At 40.9% G+C, this 22,390-nt stretch overlaps 1 protein-coding gene across 8 annotated transcripts in view; it reads left to right on the top strand.

The window, feature by feature from the left end:
• ZNF800 (zinc finger protein 800) overlaps positions 1-22,390 on the top strand; it is a 58,672-nt gene that overhangs the window by 23,982 nt on the left and 12,300 nt on the right. For 2 of the 8 annotated variants that reach the window (XM_030960248.1, XM_030960241.1), the window contains exons 1-2: positions 20,637-20,740; positions 21,311-21,418. In XM_030960248.1, the coding sequence (XP_030816108.1) occupies positions 21,358-21,418 (61 nt within the window). In that variant the 5' untranslated portion in view covers positions 20,637-20,740; positions 21,311-21,357. Of the gene's footprint in view, positions 1-12,810; positions 12,860-18,755; positions 18,857-19,947; positions 20,245-20,636; positions 20,741-20,858; positions 20,994-21,307; positions 21,419-22,390 lie in introns of those variants that run through there. The other 6 variants (XM_030960242.1, XM_030960243.1, XM_030960246.1 and 3 more) reach the window with 6 other exon arrangements.

The following is a 22,390-nucleotide window of genomic DNA, read 5'->3' as shown; positions in this document are numbered from 1 at the left end:
TATGAATATTTACTAAATTGAAACTGATGTGGCAAACCCCTTCACACTTTTTGTCTCCAATATCTGTATCTAACACATTCCACACACTCAGTGTGTAGTTTTCTACTAATATCTTCAGATTTTGATTCTGCAGGCACTGATACCCACATTTGATGCATGACAGAGCCGTAACTGTGCACAGAGAGACAAATAGTAAGCTCATTACTGTGCCTGAGCAGCTTGGCTGGTAGAGTTCTTGTAGGAGGTACTGCTCTTCTCTTAGCAACAAAATTACTCCATAGGTGTTTCCCCAGTCCAACAGCTTGAACTGCCCTTATTTCTGTGCTCCCCATATAGACTCTGTCCAAGCTGGAAGAAAGGAAAGACTTGTTAAGAAGGACTTTCACTCTTTAAATTCTGAGGATGCTGACAAAGATACTGATAAAAGGAAGCAAAGATTTCTTTTCCAATATAAAAAAGAGCCAGCTGTGCTGAAGGTAAAACTTGTTTCTGACTTTTTCCCCTCTATTTTTTAATACAAAAATCACACTACTCTCTAAATGTGATATTGTACCACAAATTAAAAGACAGGTGAAAAATCAAGTGATGCATTTGCCCTGACCTGCTTCAAAAGGTTTGTTTCAAGGTTTATCTTTGCGGAAAGAGTCAGTTCAGATAAATTTAAGTTAGCTTTCTTCCTCCAGACATCTTACCTACTCTGAGTAAGGAGCAGTGACTTACACCAGCTTTGCTAAAGTAAGAGTCACCACATTTTGTGATGATGCAACTAAAAAGTGTCATTTGATTAGCAAATCAAACTCATAGCAGATGGATTCAACTAGCTCCTGTTGGTACCACCCCAGTACGTGCATTCATGTGGACTCACTGTGCACCTATTCCTCTGCAGTACATCCATGAAATGATTTCCCATCCCCTGTTGGTTTCTCATTTGTGCTATGACTTGGATTTTTTGCCTCTCATGGTAAACCAGACTAGTGCATTGAATGCCAAATTGTATTTCAGTTACATCAGTGAACCACCCAGTTTTCCACACTGCCTTGCAAAACACTGGGTCAGTGCAACAAAGATGGTAAATAAATGTCTAAGGCTGGTGAAGATGATTCTGCAAGGCTGCATTGCTGCAAGAAAAATGTGCATGGGGTCACACTCTAAATGAGCATTAAGAACATCAAAAAGCTGCCAGTCAAATCTCATCAAGGTTATGGCACTAATGGACACATATGCTGTGGCTTGATCTATAAAAATGGAGCAAATCACATTTGCGGCAGCTGCTTACAGTAAAGCATCTGAAAGCATGAGAAATAAACTGGCTGTGTATTTAGAGGCATACAATTAAAATGTGACAGAATTACCTCTGATTTATCCAAAGGCAAATTTGTCACTCCTAGAGCAGGGCCATATTGCTTCTAGAGGCTGAATCTTGTTTGTGGCTTTTAAAAATGTGGACAGCTAAAAATACTAGTTAACCCATTCACATGTTCATGGCTTCTGCTGGATCTGTGGATGCTGCATTCACTGTAGGAATACTAAACTACTGTTAAGGTAGTTACTAAGGTACTTTTAGTTATCAGGGCATTCAACCAGTGATTCTGTGAAAGCTATCCAATTAAATGCATATCCAGCATTTGCAGCTATTGTTTGTATATGAATAAGCATCAAACAAAAGGAAAAATTGCTTGCAGCTAAAAGTAAATGGGAAAATATTATAGAAAACTATGCAGGAAGTACATGTGACTCCATATATTATGACTTGTGAAGGAATATTAATATTCACTTAAAAGATTTCCAATGAAGAAATTCAGTCCAAAGCCCTCAGTTTTTGTGCATCAATATTCAGAATGACTAAAAGGAGAGGAGTGGTTTGCAGAGACAGAAAAAAGTGGTAATAGAGGATCTCACATGCCTATAAAGGTTTTTGGTAAGAACAGGAGCATGCTTTCTGCAAATACATATTGGTCATGACTAGGGCATGCAAGTGGGTTCACTAGTTTGAGGATCTCTGCTGAATCAGAAGTGGTAAAAAAAGTGTAAATGATCTACTGTAGATGATGTGCATTTGTTCCTGAATCATTTGCCAACTTTTCAATTAATATATACAAATTGTTTACCAAATGGCTTGGATGAAAAGATTTTATTGTATCTTGTTAATACCCTACTCAAACATTTGTTGTTAATTGCTTCATGTTTGTGAAAAACAAGTTTCTTCATTACTGTGCCACAAGATAATTGTAACTGTTTATTTTTATGCTAGAGTATCAACTGCTGAAGAAACTTTTTTGCCTATAACAAGTTCTTACCAGGAACCGCAATTTCTCAAACACTGCCATGAACAAAACTCCCTTTCCATAGATGCTAGGAAACAGTTAATAACAAGGGGCACTAAAAGCATCACAAAACCCAAATGTTTGGAATTTAGATGAAGACTCATGAATACTGCCTTACTAAATGCCATGCCACATTTATGACTTCAGGGCAAAATATATGAGCAACCAGACAATGCGAACATATTAATTAATGCTAATTACATCTCTGCAGTACAGATGGGTTCTATTCTCTTGACATGAGCATGTAATATGTTTGGCATAAATGTCAGTTAACATATTTATGCAGAAAAAAATCTGTAGTTTGCAAATACACAATCAGCTGTCTTTTAATCGTGAAGGCATTGTGTACTACAGCCCATACACGTTGACCTGCAATGTGAATGGTGCAGATCTTCACCATCATATGAGCTCTGTTACAATGGCTCCTGGGAATCCTTAGGGGTTTTGCTGTTCCTGCTATGTGACTACTAGTACAGCATGGATGCTTATGCAATACAGGCAAGGGTTGCAGAGACTTCTCTGTGCCACATAACTGAGGATGGAGGGGAGGAATGATTTTCTCCTTCAAAATCCACTCTGAAATCCACCCCTGGTGCACATACTAAGAGTAACTCAGCACTACTTCTATTGATCCCAGTGTATATTCCTATACTATAGGCACAGGTTTTTGTGCCAGCTGGTTATACTGACTGGTGTGGGTAGGAGGTAGGATTCTGCCTCCATTCCTCTCCATCCCTCTGGAGTTCTGAGCATCACTATTACTATCCTCCAACAAGTATTCTGTTCATTCAGAATCAAAGAAACACAGAACCATAGAATCATACTGTGGTTTGGGTTGGAAGAGTCCTTTGAAGGTCATCTAGTCTAACACCCCATGCTGTAAACAGGGACATCTTCAGTTAGGACAAGTCATTCAGAGCTCTGTCCAACCTGACCTTGAATGTTTTCAGGAATGAGTCCTCTACCACCTCTCTGGGCAACCTGTTCCAGTGCTTCATCATATAAAATGTTTGAATAAACTCTCTTTTAGTTTAAAACAATTTCCCCCTGTCCAATTGCCACAGGCCATACCTAAAAGTCAGTCTCCATCTTTCTTTTAAGCCACCTTTTAGTACTAAAAGTCTCCAATAAGATCTTCCCAGAATCTTCTCTCCAGGCAGAACAACTCCCATTCTCTTGGCCTTCCTTCATACAGGAGGTGCTCAGCCTATGCCCTGATGCTCTTCCTGATGTCCTTCATTATAGCACAGGTGTTCCATCCCTCTGTTCAGTTTTATGGCCGCCTCTGGACTCCCTCCAACAAGTCCATATCTTCCATTGCTGGGGACCCCAGAGCTGGATGCAGCACTGCAGGTGGGGTGTCACCAGAGCAGAGGGACAGAATCACTTCCCTCTCCCTGCTGGCCACACTCTGGATGCAGCCCAGGACACAGCTGGCTTTCTGTGCTGCAAGTGCGCATGGCCAGGCTGTGTCCAGCCTCTCATCCACCAGCACCCCCAGGCTCTTCTCAGAAGGGCTGCTCTCAGTCCCTTCATCCCCAGCCTGTATTGATAATGGGGCTTTCCCTGACCCACAGGCAGGACCTTCCAATTGGCCTTGTTCAATCTTCTAAGGTTCATATGGACTCATTTCTGGAGTTTGTCCAGGTCCCTCTGGATGGCATCCCATCTTTCAGGAGTGTCAACTGCATCCCTCAGCTAAATGTCATCTGTTCAGTGGCTCTGCCTGTTCAGTGGATCAAGGCCTGCAGATTTTTGCAGCAGATACAGTCATTTGCACGCAGATACAGTCCAGTTAAAAGGTACCTGAAAATGAATTTAAATAAATGCCAAGCAAAACAAAGACTATTTTTACAGTTTACTTTTATATTTTCCAAGGTTTGGGATTAAATGGCTATTTTCCATGTAACTGTGGGAACTGACCTTCATCTTTCTTCCAAGTCCTGCCATAAAACCATATTCTAATTGTCCAAGCTAGTTCATACCAAAGGGAAACACCTTGATTGTGAGACAGAGGCAACTTGCCCCTCACACATCACCTTCCTCCTCAGTTCCTTGTTAGATCACTTCAAAATTCCTGCATAGTCCTGCAATTTATCTAAAGCTTTTCACTAAGAAAACACCACTTTCCAGCTCAGTGAAAGAAGAAAAGGAGGCAAAACTTGATGGGATTAGGGAAATTTCTCCCTCTGCAATGATGGGGTAAAGGCAGCACCTCCCATTGCTCCAGTGTTATTGTCTGAAGTTTTCCAGCTTATAATATCCAGGTTTTATTTCTCTATCTCGCTGCAAGTATGAACTGCTGGGGCTCAAATTCTCAAATTTTGTTGCCTTAGACTGACTAGTAAAAATTTTACATTTTCAGAAGAAGAAACCTTTTGTTACAGGTGTTTCTTCAAGTCCTTGGTGTGGTGAGAAACAAAATCAGGATAATTATTGCTGTAACCGAATTCAGATCCATTCTGCAATGATTAATGGGATCCTTAGCAAGCTGTTATCATGTCTTGCCTGTCAGTCATCCTAGAGTTCTACAAGTATTGTTACTCAACCACTGTTGGCATCCAGTTTAAGGAATCCAAAAGTGGGGTTATTCTTGCAGTAAATGGTAGAGAATAAGCAATCAGCAGTAGGAAATAGTGCAGGAAAGAGAAGGAAAAACTGGACTGGTCTGATGGGACAACCTTAGGAAGTTACTTTTACTTTCTGTCTCTGTCACATAATTAAACATAATCCAAGGCTTCTCTTATTTTACATGATCATCAATTTTGCATTTGTTTTCTGGATATTGGACTTGAAGCACTGCAATTTCATTTGAGAGAGTGCCCATAGCAACCTGTGAAGTTAACAAATGCCCTTAAAAATTAATGAAGTCAGTATTCTGCTGCTTACACTAACAAAATCACATCAGGAGAGTCTCAAGATGACTAGTGAAAATGAGGAAGTACCTTCGACCTTAATGTCTCTGTGTGTTTAATAGTTGTAAAAGAAGGAGAGTAGTAATCTCTAATCTCATTTGTGAAAATAAATGTTGGGAAGTATTCAACTCCTATACTGATGTTATTATGGAAGAAAGAAAACTATTAACTCAGAGCAGGAGTTGAATTGTGTACAATAAATAGGGCATAAACTACACAGCACAAGGAGGAGAAAACTGTTTATTGGAGAATTGGTTGTTAAAAGAGCTCAGTGCAGTACAGGCACTGGGTGCACATAAGCTTTAAAAAAAGAAAAAAGGGAGTGAAAATATTAGAGTTAAATAAACCAAACTTCAGAGAATCAAAAAGAAAACAGTCAAAGACCTTGATCATAGCTGCCAGCAGCAAGGGAACAAATTACAACAACTTTAAACCTCTTTTGGCACAACAATATCACTGCGAATCATCAAGAAAAGGCAGCAACAGCAATATAATCAAGGAGCATATAAGCATGTCAAAGGATTATGTACATTGAGAGGTACAACTATAAAAGAGGTCCTTCTGATTCTCTAGTACAGCGATAGTATTCTTCAAGGTGTAATGATACAAGGTTTCAGGTTTGATGGCTCATTTCTGATACTGATGCAGTTAGCCTGGATTACTTTTGGTTTACTCCCTCACAGCTATTTGCCCTCATTTGCTGCACCTGGGCTTATTCTAAGGGGAAGGATGAAGTGACACAGATCTCTGAACAATCCTGTTGTAGGGTAACAGGCTAGTAGAGTGTGTGTGTCCCTACCTTTGTTTCTAGGAGTTGCGTTTGTCCCAAGCCATTTGAAGGCTTTGTCCAATTATGAAGGAAATGACACGTGCCTTTAGAAACCCTTTGGAATATAACAGGTACAGAGCTGTCATCCACCTGATAGTTCTGCACAAAAATATAACGCTGTGTGTTTAATGACACTTTGTGAAAATGACATGGCTCACTCAGGCCTTTACTCTGCAAGCAGATCTGAGGGAATGGATACTTGTTCTTTTGAATAATAGTCAAGATTATAATATATAAGGGTTTTTTTTTGTCTCTCAGAGCTAGGTTTTTAGAAAGCAGGGATAAATACCTTTGAAAAACTCATCTCCTCTAAAGGCCTTGCATTCAAAGCAAATAGCTGATATTGAAGATTCTAGAAAGGTTATCTCAGGTTTTCTTCTGTGAAAGAAGGCAGGAGATGCATTTCCTCCTTAGATGAAATATAGGGCTTGCTTCTGCTGATGGACTTTTGTACTCTTACTTCTGCTGATAGAAATAACAGGAAGGAGACTCTCCTTGTGCATCCTGTGTGCTCTGCTCTAGTGATCAATAATCCACAAAAAATCTACCTGTTCCAGCATGCAGATGTGGGCATACAGAACATCAGGAATACTACCTTGCTGTGTTCTCAAGACCCATTAGGTATTTTGTTTCCAAGCAAGCATTTAGTTAAGTGTGAACACAGGTTTTAGAGCTTTCTGGAAGAAGAAATCCGGTGCCTGTTCAGGACCTCCTTGCCTGCTCAGGCTCTGCCTGCATGGGCTGGCTCAGCCCCAGGCAGAGAAGAATGTGCCCCTGTGGAAATACCATGTCAAGAGAGTGCAGGGTTTGCTGTGGTACAACCAGTGTCAGGGATAAAGAAACACAAATGAATCATTGTCATCTTGGCTCCTTGTTCCTTGCCTCATCCTCAACTCAAACCTTAGAGTACAAATGCTGCCAACACATAGTACTAAATTTAAAGCACAAAGTATTTCTCCCCCAAGCATGATTAAGCAAAATATTCGGGCAACTTGACCTGAGCTTTTTACCAAAGGAATAAACATTTGCTGAGAGAATACATTGAATCAGGGGATGGTATTGATCTTAGTAGAACATGCTCAATTGTTACATATTATGCTTTTAAAAATAAATAAGTAAAAAGAAATTTGAAATTGTCCTTATAAAAATGAGAACAAATTACCACTGGCTGTTTGAAAAATGAGCTAGGAGAATGACAAAATGCAGGGAATAACACTAAACAGTGAGTGTCAAGCCAATGGAGAGGAATTTGACTGTGAGAAACAGTCGCCGAGCATGTAAATGAAATTATAGATTATTAGAGATGGAGTGAGAAAGAAAATAAATATACACAAAGACAGCATGAATAGCTGCATGCCAGCATGCAGTCAAAATAATATGAATTGATCACACACATTTCAGACAAGCCATTCCTCAAATGTCAGGAAAGAAATAGAACTATAATGAATGTAGAACACATATAGCCCACTTACTGCACTCAAACTGTAAAGATATGGGTCTAACTGATGTCTTAAAACCCAAGGATGATGGAGATTCTACACTTCCTCAGGCAATCTTCATCAGGGTTTGAAATCTTCCTGTAAAAAATCCTCTCTGTGGTCTAGCTCAAATCTTTGCAATAGCTTTCTGTGTTTTATTCTTTGTTCTCATGATCAACTAAACAATTTTTCTTCCTCCTTTGATTCTACCTAATACCTATGGAAAAAAATAAATATCTACAATGCTTTTTACATTTCTTATAGGTCATATTCCTTGGATGCCTATAGATTTTTTTTCTGGATAATTTTGCTTAAAACGCAATCCCAAAACCTGGCCAGTTTTCCAGCTAGTGATTTACCAGAGTTGAACTAAAGAGAAATATTCCTTCCAATTCATGTCTTTACTTTACCATTTGACACTTTCCATTTTCTCTTTGTCATTTCTGACACTTGCTCTGCTTGGCATATACTATATTCCCAAGAACCTTTTCTGCAGAATTCTGCTTAGAATATTACAAGCATGTCATAAGAATCTGTGGTCTTTTGTGCTTGTCTGAAAGGCAGTGCAACCCAGAACCACATTCAAAGCTGAATCCAGAATGCAAAACTGCCAAGAAAAGTGTAACAGTGGTCCTCTCTGTTATGTCTTCTCAGTCAAAGAGCTTCCTGGACTGAAGGCCATAATATTTTAGAGCTACAAATGGACTTTGCTGCATCCATTTATCCATCAATCCTTCACTTATGGAACTCATTTGTCCTTTTAGTTTCCAAAGTATTCTGTGACGAGACCCACAACTTACTTATGCAATATATTAAGATTTTGAAATGTTGATGTTGCTCCCTGATAATTTCCTTAAGGGCTTGATAGTTTTTGTGAACTTAGAAATAATTAATAAACACTTCTTATTAATCTTATTCAAACCATTTACAATTTTGTAGCTCTGTATCATATCCCTCTCTATCTTCTCCAAGCATGGAAAGTCTTTGCACTTTTTCTTGTCCCTTGTACAGAAGCTGCGCTCTTTTTAGTGACTGTCCTTCTTTTATAGTATTTTCAAAAAATTCTCTAACACCTCCTTTCAAAACACCTTATTAATTATGAAGTGTTTAAAAGAAGGACCAGGATGAGTTGACAGTGATAAATGGGATTGTCTGTTTTGGTCTCCTTATACCTAGTAAATTCTAACATTCTCTTTATTGTTTTTTCCCCACCTCCAGTGGTTTCAGATCTCTATCTGAAAGATAATAGATGCCACACTTTGAGACAGCTGTTATATATTTATAATTATGGGTTTTTTACCTCATGTGCATGTCATTACAGTTGTCACAATTTTATTTGGTTGTTTTTACTGAACAGACCTTCAGTATTTTGAGATCTCTGTGGATTTATTTCCAGTCAGTTTTATGTTTGTCTAGCATGCATAATACATCATCATCTGGAAATTTTGTTCTTTCACAATTCCCTCCTTTTCCATATGGTTATGACTATTTTACACACCAAATATTCTTAGGGGGATCTCCTCTCATAGTTTCTTCTCATAGTAAAATCTGATTATTTAACCTTATTATTATTTTTATGTCTTATGTATAACACTGTAAATTATTTAGGCATCTTGGATAAGGATATCAATGAAAAAAATATTAAACAGATGACAGGTATTTCCTTCAGAAGTTTCTAGCAGATGGTAAAGCATGACTCCCAAAAAGAAATTCTGCTGGTTGTCTGTCAGTACCTTGCATTTATCTATGTATCTACTTGTGTAATATTTAATTAAATAGAAAGAAAATGGATTGAAAATATTGATGAGCCAGCAGTATCCAGTATTTCTCTTTCTATTGGAGCTGGTTTTAAGCTTAGTGTAGCATTTTTTAATTGTCCAGACCACTGGCACTAAGAGGCTGATTTAAACCACAGGTTATATATATCAATACTACTCTTCCTTTCATGTTTGACTTTCTTTACAACTCTGGGTTGATAACCATCATGTCCTTCTTACTTAGGATGGTTAATTTAAGTAGTTTGTTCTAAAGCCTTCCTGAAATCCTGCTAGATTCCACTTCTCAGTTTTTTGAGGCCTATTACTCATTTAGAAGGAAATTAGGTGACCTGTTAATATTAGTACTCAGCAGGTATAAGTTGGCTTTTACATACCCCCTTTATCTTATAAATGCTTAATAATAGTGTCTTTCAGTACTTGCTTCATTATCTGGGGGACCAAAGGTAAACTGTCAGGCTTGTTAAATTCTTCTCTTGCCTTTTTCCTCTTTTTAAAAATATAAATAGTGAGTTTACCCTATTCCAATTCTTATATCTTATAGTACAGAACGAGTTAACATCAATAATGAATTAACAGAATCCAACTATTGTTTTGCTGTGCAATAGCCCAGGGCTACCACAACCCTCTATGGGCTGTAGCTTATTCCTTTGCACATAACAAACTGAACTCACTAGCTGTCTGTGATGAAGTCTGTGCTACATAGTCTATGGAACAGTAAAAACTGTAAGACAAAAATGTTTACCAGACTAGTCATAAAACCAAATTCATATGGTTTTCAGAACCATTCTCTAATATCCATACTGCTTAATACTCTATGATTATTAACTCTGCAGTAGTTCAAGGAGATATGTTATAAGCAAAGTAAATGACAGAATTAATTCACCTGAGAGGCAGCTGGCTTGGTGTTTGGAAAATATCCTTTGAGTGGCCAATTAAATAGTACAAACTAAGTTAGCTTGAAGGAAATAACAGAAAAGATTGCCAAGCTGAATGAAAAATGATGATTTGCTCACCAACTTTTTCTTTAACACATTAAAAAATACAGTTAGTAGAAGTTGTGGGATAAGAAGTTTTAGTAAGAGTCATGATTGACAAAACATTCTGTGCCAAAATATCCTCTGCCAACCTCAGTTCAGTTCAGTTTCATTAAGCAAAAATTTCATTCACTCAAGTACTGTCAAAATGTGGAAGAGAAACCCAGTAGGTCAGTGTCAGAGCAGATCAGTCCTGCTCATTACAGTGACTGATTCTCTGTTTGAGGTTTGATTCCTTGGGACTATTTGTCATTGCCATCCATATTCAACTTGTATGAAGATTGCCGAAATATATTTACACTGATATAACTGCTCTCTTTTATTGCTGAATAGTATTTATGGGAATATACTGAATAATATACTGAATACTATTTATGTGATCACTTATTAATCTTCTGAGTCCTGATCTTTTAATGCATATCTTCCTTATTCATTCATGGATTTTGAGCACTGAAATAGGAGCAGCCTTGTGTCACAATCTTGTCTGTCACATTTACTGCACATTTTCTTTTACCCAGAATTGTGTTGTGCTTTGTATCTCCCAATTCGTACCTTTAGTTAATTGTGTTGTGCATTGAACTTCCCATTTGTACCCTTAGGTTACTGTCATTGACTTTATTTTGATGAATGTGTACTTTATTTTGGACTTATAGTCCAAATTAAGCATGTTATATTCTGCCATCCAAGAAGCAAATCTCATTTGCAGCACAAATGTAAACTGCATTTAGCTTTAATGTAGTGGCAATCAACAGGCTATCCATCTCTTTTTGCTTTTCTACAGGTTTTGCTTCCCTTCCTAAGGAAGCAAAATTTACTCTGTTGCACATTCTGTCAGTGTAAATCTTGCAATAAGCTTTGGAACCTTCTTGAAAATTTCAACTGATTTTGACAGTGCTCAAGGTCTCAGTGTTACAACATTCCCACAAACTGAGTAGAGCCAGGCAGAGTGTAGAGACCCAATCAGTCTCCCACTGAGGGCAGAGCAGAACCACAATTCATTTACATGGATTTTCTCTGCCTCAGACAATGTCGAATAGCTCCTTAGCTGCCTATCACCAGTTTTCTTTAGGCCATGAAACTTTCATTTTTCTTTCAGTTCATTCTGTGATTTATCATCTGTAGTCCTTCTTTATATGAAACAGTAATCTTATGCTGATTGGGTTAATTGTACATTGCATTTCTACAAATACTTGTTCTTTGTACTTTTGATAGTATTATTTCTGGAATTCAGCTTTTTTTTTGTTTTGTTTTGTTTTCATGGCTTGTCTTCATACATCTTGAACTGTTTGCATATGTTCCTTGATGTTGAGTAAAGTCTTGCAAGTTTGCTGCTGGAATCCTAATTTCTCTAAATTTGAAAGGTTCTTATTGCCCTGCAATACAGGACTTGATTTTCATACAGACATATATACAAAAGAACTTACAAAAATGGTTGCTTCTTTTTGAAAATAAATATTCTTATTTCTGGATTTTCTAAGCACTTTTGCTCTGATTAGACCCAGGACCTAGATGTTTCTTTTTATGCATCCTTGCTTTTAATACAAAACCTAAGAAAATGGTCAGCAAACAGGAGATAATCTCATTGCAAGTCATAGAACCCCAGGAAACCTGGCTTAATGAATTCTACTGCCTGTTCTTTCTTTCTTGACTTCCTACTTCTCCTCCCCTTTTCTGCTATGCTTCTTGCTCTCAGTCTTGCCTGCATTACTTTTAAGCTACTGCACCCTACTGCATCCTTTCATTCTGAATCTTTCCTGGGCCTTCTTTCTCCCCTCTTCTCATGAATCTCATTCTCCCTTTCCTTGTCTAAGCCTCCTTCCAGATATATTTTTTTCACTTTTCTATTTCTCTCACCTCTCTCACTCTACTGCTTCCCATCCCTCCCCATGCTACATCCACACAACTGTGTGTGGACATACACCACATATGGTAGAAACAGAAGAAACAGAAGTCCTTGTCCACTTTTCTGCAGGACTTTCCCCTCATCTGCACATTTTGAAGTAAGTTTAGGAACATGGTCCTTTATATTTTCCTCTGAAAGACTTAGAAATCCTTACACCTTCTCTTTACACTCCTCTCTTCTGTCTTCAACAGTCTAGATCCTTTGTCACCTCCTATATAAGAAAGACACAGCTGGAAACACTTTAATTTAAACTTCACTAAATTCATAATTAGGAATAGGTTTTAAATACATTATTTGGTAGAGAACATGATCACCTTGTGAATCAGCATGCTAGACCAGGTCTACATTTGGCCTCAATTTGCTTATCCAGATGCATTATCCTCCATTTCCTAGTGCACATCACAAAGCCTTAGAACATATATATGCCTCAATTCAATGATTTCTGAAAGCATGAAGCTCATTTTGTTGCATATCTGTATGTGTTTTGTATTAATCAGATTAATCAGGGATGAGAACATGAATTAAATTAACTTTATGTTCACTCTACAGGAAGAGCGTACAGGAAAAAAATCACTGGACCGGAAGAAAACTGAATGCGGTAAGAAGATGCAAATTCATTATATAATACTGTAAGCAAGTCCTTAATTTTTCCTAATATACTTTGCCAGATTAATTCTTTTGTTAAGTAAACTACCTGTCCTGTGAGAAGCATACTTTTTTTTTTTACCCAGCCAGGCAGGTAAGCAAAAAGGTGAGAAATTTACACAGAATAATGCTTTAAGTGCCTTAAGGAAAGGTAAGCAAGACAAATTATTTTAAAGTGGCAAGTCATGCAGTAATTGTTAGTGATCTGTGAGGAGGAAAGAAGAATATTTGAACTCCTTGGCTAGTTGAATTTGAGTTCCCAACAGCACAAGTGTCCAAATCCCACATAAACACCCAAACTATATCATCAGCACAGTTAGACCTTTTCCTCCCTGTCTCTTGTAGGACTGGGTTACTGACTGCACTGATCTGATGATGCAGCATGTCTTCTTGGGGCATTACAATGGTCACTTCTTGTCACCTCAGTTGTTTCCAGCTGCACTGACTTTTTCTCAAACAGAGGATTTGCTCTGTATGCTCTCTCTCCTGCCAGAACCCACTGTCAGAAGGTGCAGCACTGAGATGGGCAGGCTGCATTCCAGCCCCCAAGCAGCCTTGCTGATGGCTGAACACCAGCTCATTCCTTCCACAGAACTGCAGTAATCACAAGCTAACTACTTTTAGGCCAGAATTTTTTTCCTGCCTCTGTGTGAAGCTGTGTCACTGTGCAACCAGGAATCAAAGCTGAAGGGTGTAAAGGGAAAACAACAGAATAGGTTGAATCCATGATCAAATGATGACAAGGACCTCCAGGGGAGAGATGCAATGCAAATTGTTCCCCTTGCTAAACTTTATAGTCATGCACCAGAAAGCACAGAAGGGAATTAGACCTCATGAGAAGTCTAATTAATTATGAGTTTTAATAACTTTGTAAATAAATGAATTATGGGTAAGACAATACACATAGCAGGGTTTTTTCTATCCCAAAAGGGTAATGAAGCTTTATGTTAATTGGGGAACAGAGCATGAAAATGCAGCTTCTTGTTAGATTGGAATACACATTGACTAAGATTCAGAATTATTCTAGCCCAGGGATTTTCTGTAAGATATTGTCAAGGCTGAGGTATAAGAATAGTGTAAACATTGCAATTATGCAAATGTAGACTTGATGCAAATATAACTGAATTGAATTTTAAGATTTCACCAAAAACATGAGGCATGTAAGTGTGCACAATTTAAATACTGTAAGCAAACTGCATTGGATTATAAAATCATATCATGATAACCAGCTCATATCATTTCATTTGTAGTACATAGAAAACTTATAATGTACTTCTTTTGAGGTGACTGATACAGGAAAAAGCAACATAGAATTGTCTGAGTGATCTCACCTTTATCTGAAAGTTAACATATCTGTGCTCTAAAGACTAGTTTATTCATTTCCCATTAATAAATCTTTGGATAGAAATAAATAAACAACATTGGGAATTGCAACCAGAACTCAATATTGTTTTCCCCTTCCTCAAGTTAAGCTCACTCTCAATAGAACCAGGCTTTGTTAATTGTCTCTACAGTCCCCCAGCTCCTGAATTCATGATTTAACTGTGACTTGTGCTTAAAACAGATCTCTAACTTGTAGTATAGGATTTTGAAATCAAGGTATTCTACTTCCCTGGCAAGTGTTGTACCCATTTGGCCATCATGCTCAGAGACTCTAACAAAGGAGTCTTAATGTGCCCAAATCACAGAATATGTTGAGTTGGAAGGGACCCATCAGGTCGATTGAATCTAAGTCCTGTCTCTGCATAGGACACCCCAAGAATCACACCATCTGCATGAGAGTGTTGGCCAAACGCTTCCTGACCTGTCAGTATTGTTGTTGTGACCACTTCCCAAGGGAGCCTGTTCCAGTGCCTGGCCACCCTCTTGGTGAAAAACTTCCCTGATATCCAACCAGAATTTCCTCCAACTCAGCTTCATGCCATTCTCTCAAGTCCTGTTCACTACTTACAAGAGTCAAGAGATCAGTGTCTGTCCCTCCACTTTTCCTCATGAGGTTGTTGAGGACCACAGTGAGGACTCCCCTCAGTCTCCTCCAGGGTGAACAGACCAAGAGATCTCAGCAGTTCCTCATCTGTATTCCCTCTCAGAACCTTCACCATCCTTGTGACCCCCCTTTAGATGCTCTCTGATAAATCAGCATATTTTTTAAAATGTAGTGCCCAAAACTGCCCCAGCACTGGAGGTGAGGCTGCCCCAGCTCAGAGCAGTGCAGGACAATCCCCTCCCTTGCCCAGCTGGTGATGCTGTACCTGATGCCCCCCCAGGACAGGGTTGGCCCTCCTGGCTGCCAGGGCACTGCTGGCTCATCCAGCTTGCATTGACCAGGGCCCCAGGCCCCTTTCTGTGGTGCTGCTTTCCAGCCTCCTGTTCCCCAGCCCATACACACAACCAGAATTGCCCTGTCTCAGGTGCAGATTCTGGCACTTGTGCTTGTTAAACTTCATACAGTTGGTGATTATCCATTTTTCTAATTTGTTGAGGTCTCTCTGCCCTTGAAGGAGTCTGAATTTCTCTCAGGCTTCTATGTTTAATTTGTTACAACTTTTAATAATTAATTTGTTTAATATGGAGGTTCTGAATATACAGTTTTCATGAGATGCTTTCAGCAAGGACATTACATGAAACCACATCAAGTGAGTAAAATAGACTAAGAGTGATATATTAAGGAATGCTGGAATATCTGTATTTGTAGTGAAACACTTTATGAGTATGATTTGTGATACTTCTTGATTAGCACATATTACACTTGAGATCCTTCAGGGTTAATGCAAATACCTTCACCTCTGCAAAAATGAACTCTGTTCAGTGCAGCATCGTAGCATTAATTCACTCCAACTTACAATTATTTTCTCCTAGGAAAAATGCCTGTGAAGCCAGGTGTTTCATCCAAAATGCAACCCAAATACAGAAAAAATGTTAGTGGTCATAGCATATGAGGAAAAGTTTAGTAATCAAACCTCACATCTCTTAGATGTATAAACAGATGGCAAGGCATCTCAGCAGGTGTTACTGCCAGCCCTTTGGCAAGACAAAACCTCTCAGTGGATACTAAACCTACTATCACACTGTTTGAGACAAAACTTCAATATTCTCTACCAAAAATATACTTCCCTTGCTAGAATAGTTCATGTATTTTGAAAGCACAATCCAGCAACTAAGAGAAATTGTCCTGAGTTTTGGATTTTTCAAAGCCATATTCACAATTCAGAAACAATTAAAAAATAATTTGATCATCAAGTTGTAACAGAAGACTTCGTTCAAAACTTCTCACCAGCTCCACATAATCTAGAAGACAATGAATAAATAAAGATTCTGCTTCAAAATCTGCTGGCTATGTTGAGAACATTGGCCAGGGAATGAAAGCTAAAATCAAACCCCCTCCCCTAATAATATATTTTATGCCTAGAATTTACATGAAATGCATCAAAAATATTTTCATCCTTACCTTTGTTATATGCAAATGCATCCTGTACATTTCACATTGTATCTGGTTTCACTGTGAATTTCCATATTCCCTGGATACAAGCTAATTATGGGTTGTATGAAGAATTATGTATTGTTCTAAAAATCTTTTTCATTTTCATTGAATCTTATCTATATAAGACAAAAAGAAAGTTATTATAAATTTCAATTACTGTTCATATTTTAAAGAGGAATATTCTATTTTATAAAGTCAGACAACATCATATGCTTGTTCTTTTTACACACAATGAAACTCAAATTGGATCCAAGTTCCAGTTTAACCCCTTGGATGAACAACTGCAGCACTGTATTGTGAAGTGAGCTGTACTGGAATCTTTCCTACCCTGATCCAAATTTCTCTTATTCAATGGCTGGCTACTGGCTGAAAGGACTCCACCCTGCAAGCACCCTCCTGAAGGCACCTTCTGCTCGGTCAGATGGAACTACCTGATCTGTGCTGGCAGCTTTTATCAGTCCCAGAGACGCCTTGCACATGTCTGGCTGACCGGTCAAAATTTGGGTGTGGTTGTTTGCCCATGTTACTAATTAGTTACATTGTAAATACCTGAGGAGTTAAACAGCACTATACAGATTAGGGCCTTCCACCCACAACGGGGTTACAAGGTCAGCTAAATTACTAAGATTTACACATTCATGCAACGGTGACCATTTAAGGTCTTCCTTAAGTTAAGAACGCAAAGTTCAGAAAAAGTTATGGAACACAAAAACTATGAAAATGTGTTTAAGGTAGAATAAGATTTCAGTTGCTGTTTGGCCATTTTCCAAAAATATGCACTTCCACCTCTCAAAAAATACAGTAATAGAGAAGTTGACCTTAGTTGGAATTTCTAAAATTGGAGAGGGGGAAGGCAGAAAGGCATATTTTGTATAACCCATGTCATGGTCTTTTATGATGAAATGAGTGGCTGAAACCAGGGTGTGTCTGACATACTGGAGGACAGGGTTGCTCTGTGAGAACACCTTGAACAAACTGGAGAATGTTCAATACCTGACAAAGCCTTGCACCTAGGGCAAAACCCCCCAAGCACTGGTATAGGCTGAGGACTGACTAATGAGACAGCAGCTCTGCAAAAAGAGCCTGTGGGTCCCAGTTAAACAGTGAAATGAGGATCAATAGTGCAACTTTGAGGTGATTAAGACTTACCACTATACTGGGCCACATCAACATCACAGTGGGTGAAGGGAGATGATTATTCACTACTTGCCATTTGTGAAGCCACTTCTGCAACACTGTGTCCAGTTTGGGCTCTTAAGTAGGCAAGGAATACTTAGAAGATTAAAAGTATCCAGAAGAAGGTAACCAAGATGGTTCCAGGGGTTGGAACATGTGACAGAAGGAGAGGCTAAAGGAACTTCATCTTGAGGAGAACACTGGGAGGACACAATCCCAATGCTTCACTGAATGAGGGGTTATTAAGAAGGAGGAACTTTTCACTTTTTGGGAGGTGAATAGGAAAAGGACAAGGAAGAATGGCCATTGGCATTATCTGGATGCCAGTGTCCCTCCAAAGCTGCTCTATCCCTTCCCTCCTCAACTGCACAGCGGAGGGAAAAATAATGAAATCTCATGAGCTGAGGTAAGGATGGGGAGAGATCTGTCAGTGTCATGGCAAAACAGACCCAGCTTGAAGGAATCAGTTGAACACAATCAAAATCAGAGTAGGATAATGAGAAGTAAAATAAATTTTAAAAATACATTGTCCCCACTTCTCCCTCTTTCCAGGGATTAACTTTATTCCCAAATCTTTACCTCCCCAGCAGTGGTGCACAGGGACAGGTGGTTATTATGGTTATGGTCAGCTCATCACATTATTTCTGCTGCTGCTTCCTTCTCAGGGAGAGGAGTCCTTCCCACAGGCTGCAGTTCTTCATGAACTGCTTCAGCATGGGTCCTTTTTTCAACAGAGGGGAAATCCTTCAGGAGCAAATGGTTCCAGCATGGGTCCCCCAAGGGATCACAAGTCCTGCTGGCAAACCTGCTCTAGCATGGGCTCCCCTATCCTCAGGCCACAGGTCCTGCCAGGATGAGCTTCCCACATGGTCACAGCCTCCTTTGGGCATCCACCTGCTCTGGTCTGGGCTCCTCCAGGGGCTGCAGGTGGATCTCTGCTCGCCCTGTTCCTCCCTGGGCTGCAAGGGCCCAGCTGCCTCCCCATGGGCTGCACCACGGGCTGCAGGAGAATCCCAGCTCTGGTGCCTGGAGCACCTCCTGCCTCCCCATCTTCCTTCACTGACCTTGGTGTCTGCAGGGCTGTTTCTCACATATTCTCACTCTGTTCTTCTCTGGCCACAATTACTTCTGTGCAGTTACTTTTTTTCTTAAACATGTTATCACAGAGGCTTTACTACCAGCAATGACTAACCCAGCCTTGACCAGTGGTGGATCCATCTTGGAGCTGGCTGGCATTAGCTCTGCCACATGAAGGAAGCTTCCAGAAGCTTCTCAGACAAACCACTCTTACAGGTCAGTCACTAGCAAAATCTTGCCATGCAAGCATAATATAGGCCATAGGCTGCAAAAAGAGAAACTTTCATTGAATTAGAAGGAGAAAAAAAAATCCTATTAAGAGTGGCTAAACACAGAAACCCAAATACAGCCAAAAGATTCTAAATCTCCATTGCTGGTTTATGATTTGCCAGTTGATTTTTCCTTTCTTACTTTTTGATCACTGAGTGAAATTGTATTGGTGACATGGCTACCAATGTCCACAGTAAATGTCCAAGATGCAAAGTTAAACTGCTATAACCCTACTGTTTCAATATTCTTAGTACAGTATCATCAGTGAGAATGTAAGATCGTCTTTGAGCCTGACTCCCATGTCTCCTGGGAGGTGGGGAATGTTAATTCTAAGTTCAATACTTATCGGGCAAGTACAACAGTCAGTAAGGAGGCTGCTGCGCAGAACTAGAGCTGGCAGCTGTGTTCATGGCACTGTTACCCATGATCTTTACAGTTTTATCCAAGTGCTCTCTACATAGGCTGAACATGGCTGGTAGAGATTATGCCTCTTCCACTGTGTGCTAAAACACAGCAGAGCTCAGGATGTAGCTAAACTCAAGGTGAGAGCACCTCTGTACATACACAATGACCTGTGTTGGGTTGTCTGACACAAAGGTTTCAACTGAGTTCTGCTGTTCCTCAGAATTAAGATGCTATTTGGCACTCAGCTGTTTGAACTGTTCTCTGACACTTAAAGGGTTTCCAGTTTATTTACCAAAATCCAAATGCAACTGATGGAGTCTGAATTTGGTCTCATGTTGCTTTGGAAAAAGAAGACTTATTGATTAAATCAATGTCTGTATTTTAAAAGAAGACATTTTTGTGCACAAGTTGATGGCCACAGATGGTGAGGTCTCTCCATGTCTGATTTGAGAAAGCGTGAGACATCTTACACAGACTGTAATGTGATTTGGAACTTTGTCTCAAACCATCAGTCCTATCTCCATTAAGTGATGCTATTACAAGCCAAAGCTTCACAGATTGTTTTTGTGTTAGTACCATCACTAAGCATTATTTCCTGCGATGATGTGCTTATTCCTGACATTATCTTACAGATTCTTCTTCAACGGCAGAAGTTGTTCCTTAAGCGTATGAAGAGTTAATCTTACCTTTCCTTTGGCAAAAGCCAAGCATCACCTACTCAACAACCCGAGGTGCCTACAGAAGTGCACTAAAACAGCACAGGACTAAACAGGACTCTCTGGAAACGTGTCTGGAGACACCGGCTGCCCTCCCGCTCACTGCACTGCACCGACGTCCTGCGGCCAGTATTTGGCATAGACATCACACAATTCTTCAGAACACGAGTTTTTCCTCCAGTTTTCCAAAACATTAATCTACGCTTTTCCTTGGTAGGTCTATTAGAACAACCGGTGGTTTGGTTCATAATTTTTTACACTGTAAAGGCGCAGACCAGGCTGAAAGGGGGCAGAAATGCCAGCTCCAGGGATGTTGGCTGCTCCCACGTGTGTCCGGGCACCGGTGCGCCAGGGCAGCGCTGCGCAGCACGGCCGGTCAGCGCGGGCCTTTCTCCCCGCCGGGACAAAGACGGCGCCGGTTCCCGCCGCGCACTCCGCCCGGCGGGTCGGTCCCGCTGCGCCTCAGCCCGCCCGGGGCTCCTCCCGTGTCCCGCCGCAGCCCCGCGGGCCGGGCAGCCCCCGCCGCCCGGCACCTGTGCGGCCAGGCCGGGGAGCGGCGCCTGCGCACTGCGCGGGCTCTCGCCGCGAGGACCGCAGTCACTTCCTGCCCCCGTGCCCATCCGGCTCCGGGGTCAGCGGCCGCCGCTCTGGCGGGACAGGGGCGAATAAAGTTTAATTCGGGGAGGGAGAAGCCGCCCGTCCTCTCCAGGTAGGGCCGGCCCGCGGCGCTCACCCGTCGCGCCCGCCCCGTCTCGGCATCGGCGCCCGCTGTCACCTGCGGCCGCGCGCCCCTCCCGCCCGGCCGCGCGTGGCGGGCGCGCCCCGCTCCGGCTGCAGCAGCGCCGCGGGAGCGCCCGGCCCGGCGGCGGGAGCGCTGCTGCCCCGGGTGCGGGAACGCGGCTCTCCCCACGGGACCCCAGGGACGCCGTGCCACCGGCGGGGCTGCGGGACGAGGCTGCGAGGTGGGGATGGAACGCGGCGGGGCCGCCACGGAGGGGCGCGGGGCCGTGCGGCCGGGCCGGGCTGGGCGGGCAGGGCGGCGGCCTGGGGCTCTGCCCGCGGCCGAGGCGCAGGTGGCGGCGGGCCGGGAGCGGGGCCGTGCTCGCCGCCGCCGTTGCAGAGGGCGTCGTGAGACCTGCCGAAACAATGGGACTTTCTCCTGCGCCAGGGGTGCCGCTGCCGCCGGCCTGCCCGGCCGTAGGAAGTGGGTGTGCGGGGATGGCGCGCTCCTGAGCCGCTTGTGCTTCGGCGGTGACTGCTAATTTGCTTATTTTAGCAGAAACGAGCTGCTGGATGTAGAAGGGAAGTAAATCGTGCGCACGGAAAATGCCTCTAAGGGACAAGTGTTGTCAGACTGACCACCATCACCATGGATGCTGTGAACCAGGTATAGTGGTGTGTGATGCTTCGGCTGTTTTGCATGTTTCCTTCATTAAAAGTTTGCAGAAACGGTTGTGAGGATGTTAATGTAAATCATGAGTGTCAACTCTAGGTATAAAAAGTCTCTGAATTTTGTTTGTTTGGAAATTTTATTTTTTGTTTTTTTATTTTTTTGTATCCTTGAACTCTCACCTTAAAATCATTTAAGGAAGAGAATATTTTAGTTCCTGCATGTGGGGTAATCCTCAGGCCACCACATGGGCATTGTATGAAATGAACAGAGGAAGGCAAGAGCTTGTATGAAACAAGTCATCATTTTGTTTCCAAAAAGTGCATTTTTTTTTTGTAAAGTGGTGTTTCTGGTAATCGTTTGCATTTGTTGTTTATATTTTTACTCTGTCTTCTCTGGTAAACTGGTGAAATTGAACATCTTAGTCTCAGAGACGAAAAACCCCACCTAGAACAACTCTTTACATTCCATGCTTGAGTGATGTGAAAGATGCCATCAGTGGAAACTGTAATGAATATTCTGAAGGTTCAGCCAACCTTTTAGATGCTTTTGAAACTATTCTGCTTATTGTTATAATTAGTATTTTTAAAGGCTATTTTGTTTCTTTTTGCCTTGTTGTGGCATTTATTTGGATGCTTTCACTTACGTTTTTGAAAGAAAGGTGCTATTTGGATGCTTTCAATTCTGTTTTGAGAAGAAAGGCTTCAATTTGGGAAATTAACAGATGAAAACGTGAGCACAGTGACTTTGATTATGCCCCTTTAGTGAAATGTAATTTGAGAGTAGATATTGTTCAGTTAGTAGAAACATTTCTTTGTGTTGATATGAAATGGTTTTGAGTTGTTCTAATACTTTAAAAACACAAAAATATTTTTCTTGCCTGACAAGTTAACAGTGATGTGTTAGGTCTGCTTCACCTGTGTTACTCCTGTTGCTGTCAGTTGGTGTTGTACATGCATATTAGAGGCT

This window comes from Camarhynchus parvulus, chromosome 1A (assembly GCF_901933205.1).
Source record: "Camarhynchus parvulus chromosome 1A, STF_HiC, whole genome shotgun sequence".
NCBI lineage: Eukaryota > Metazoa > Chordata > Aves > Passeriformes > Thraupidae > Camarhynchus > Camarhynchus parvulus.
Note: the sequence above shows the minus strand (reverse complement) of the source record. Positions and strands in the feature narration are given on the sequence as shown.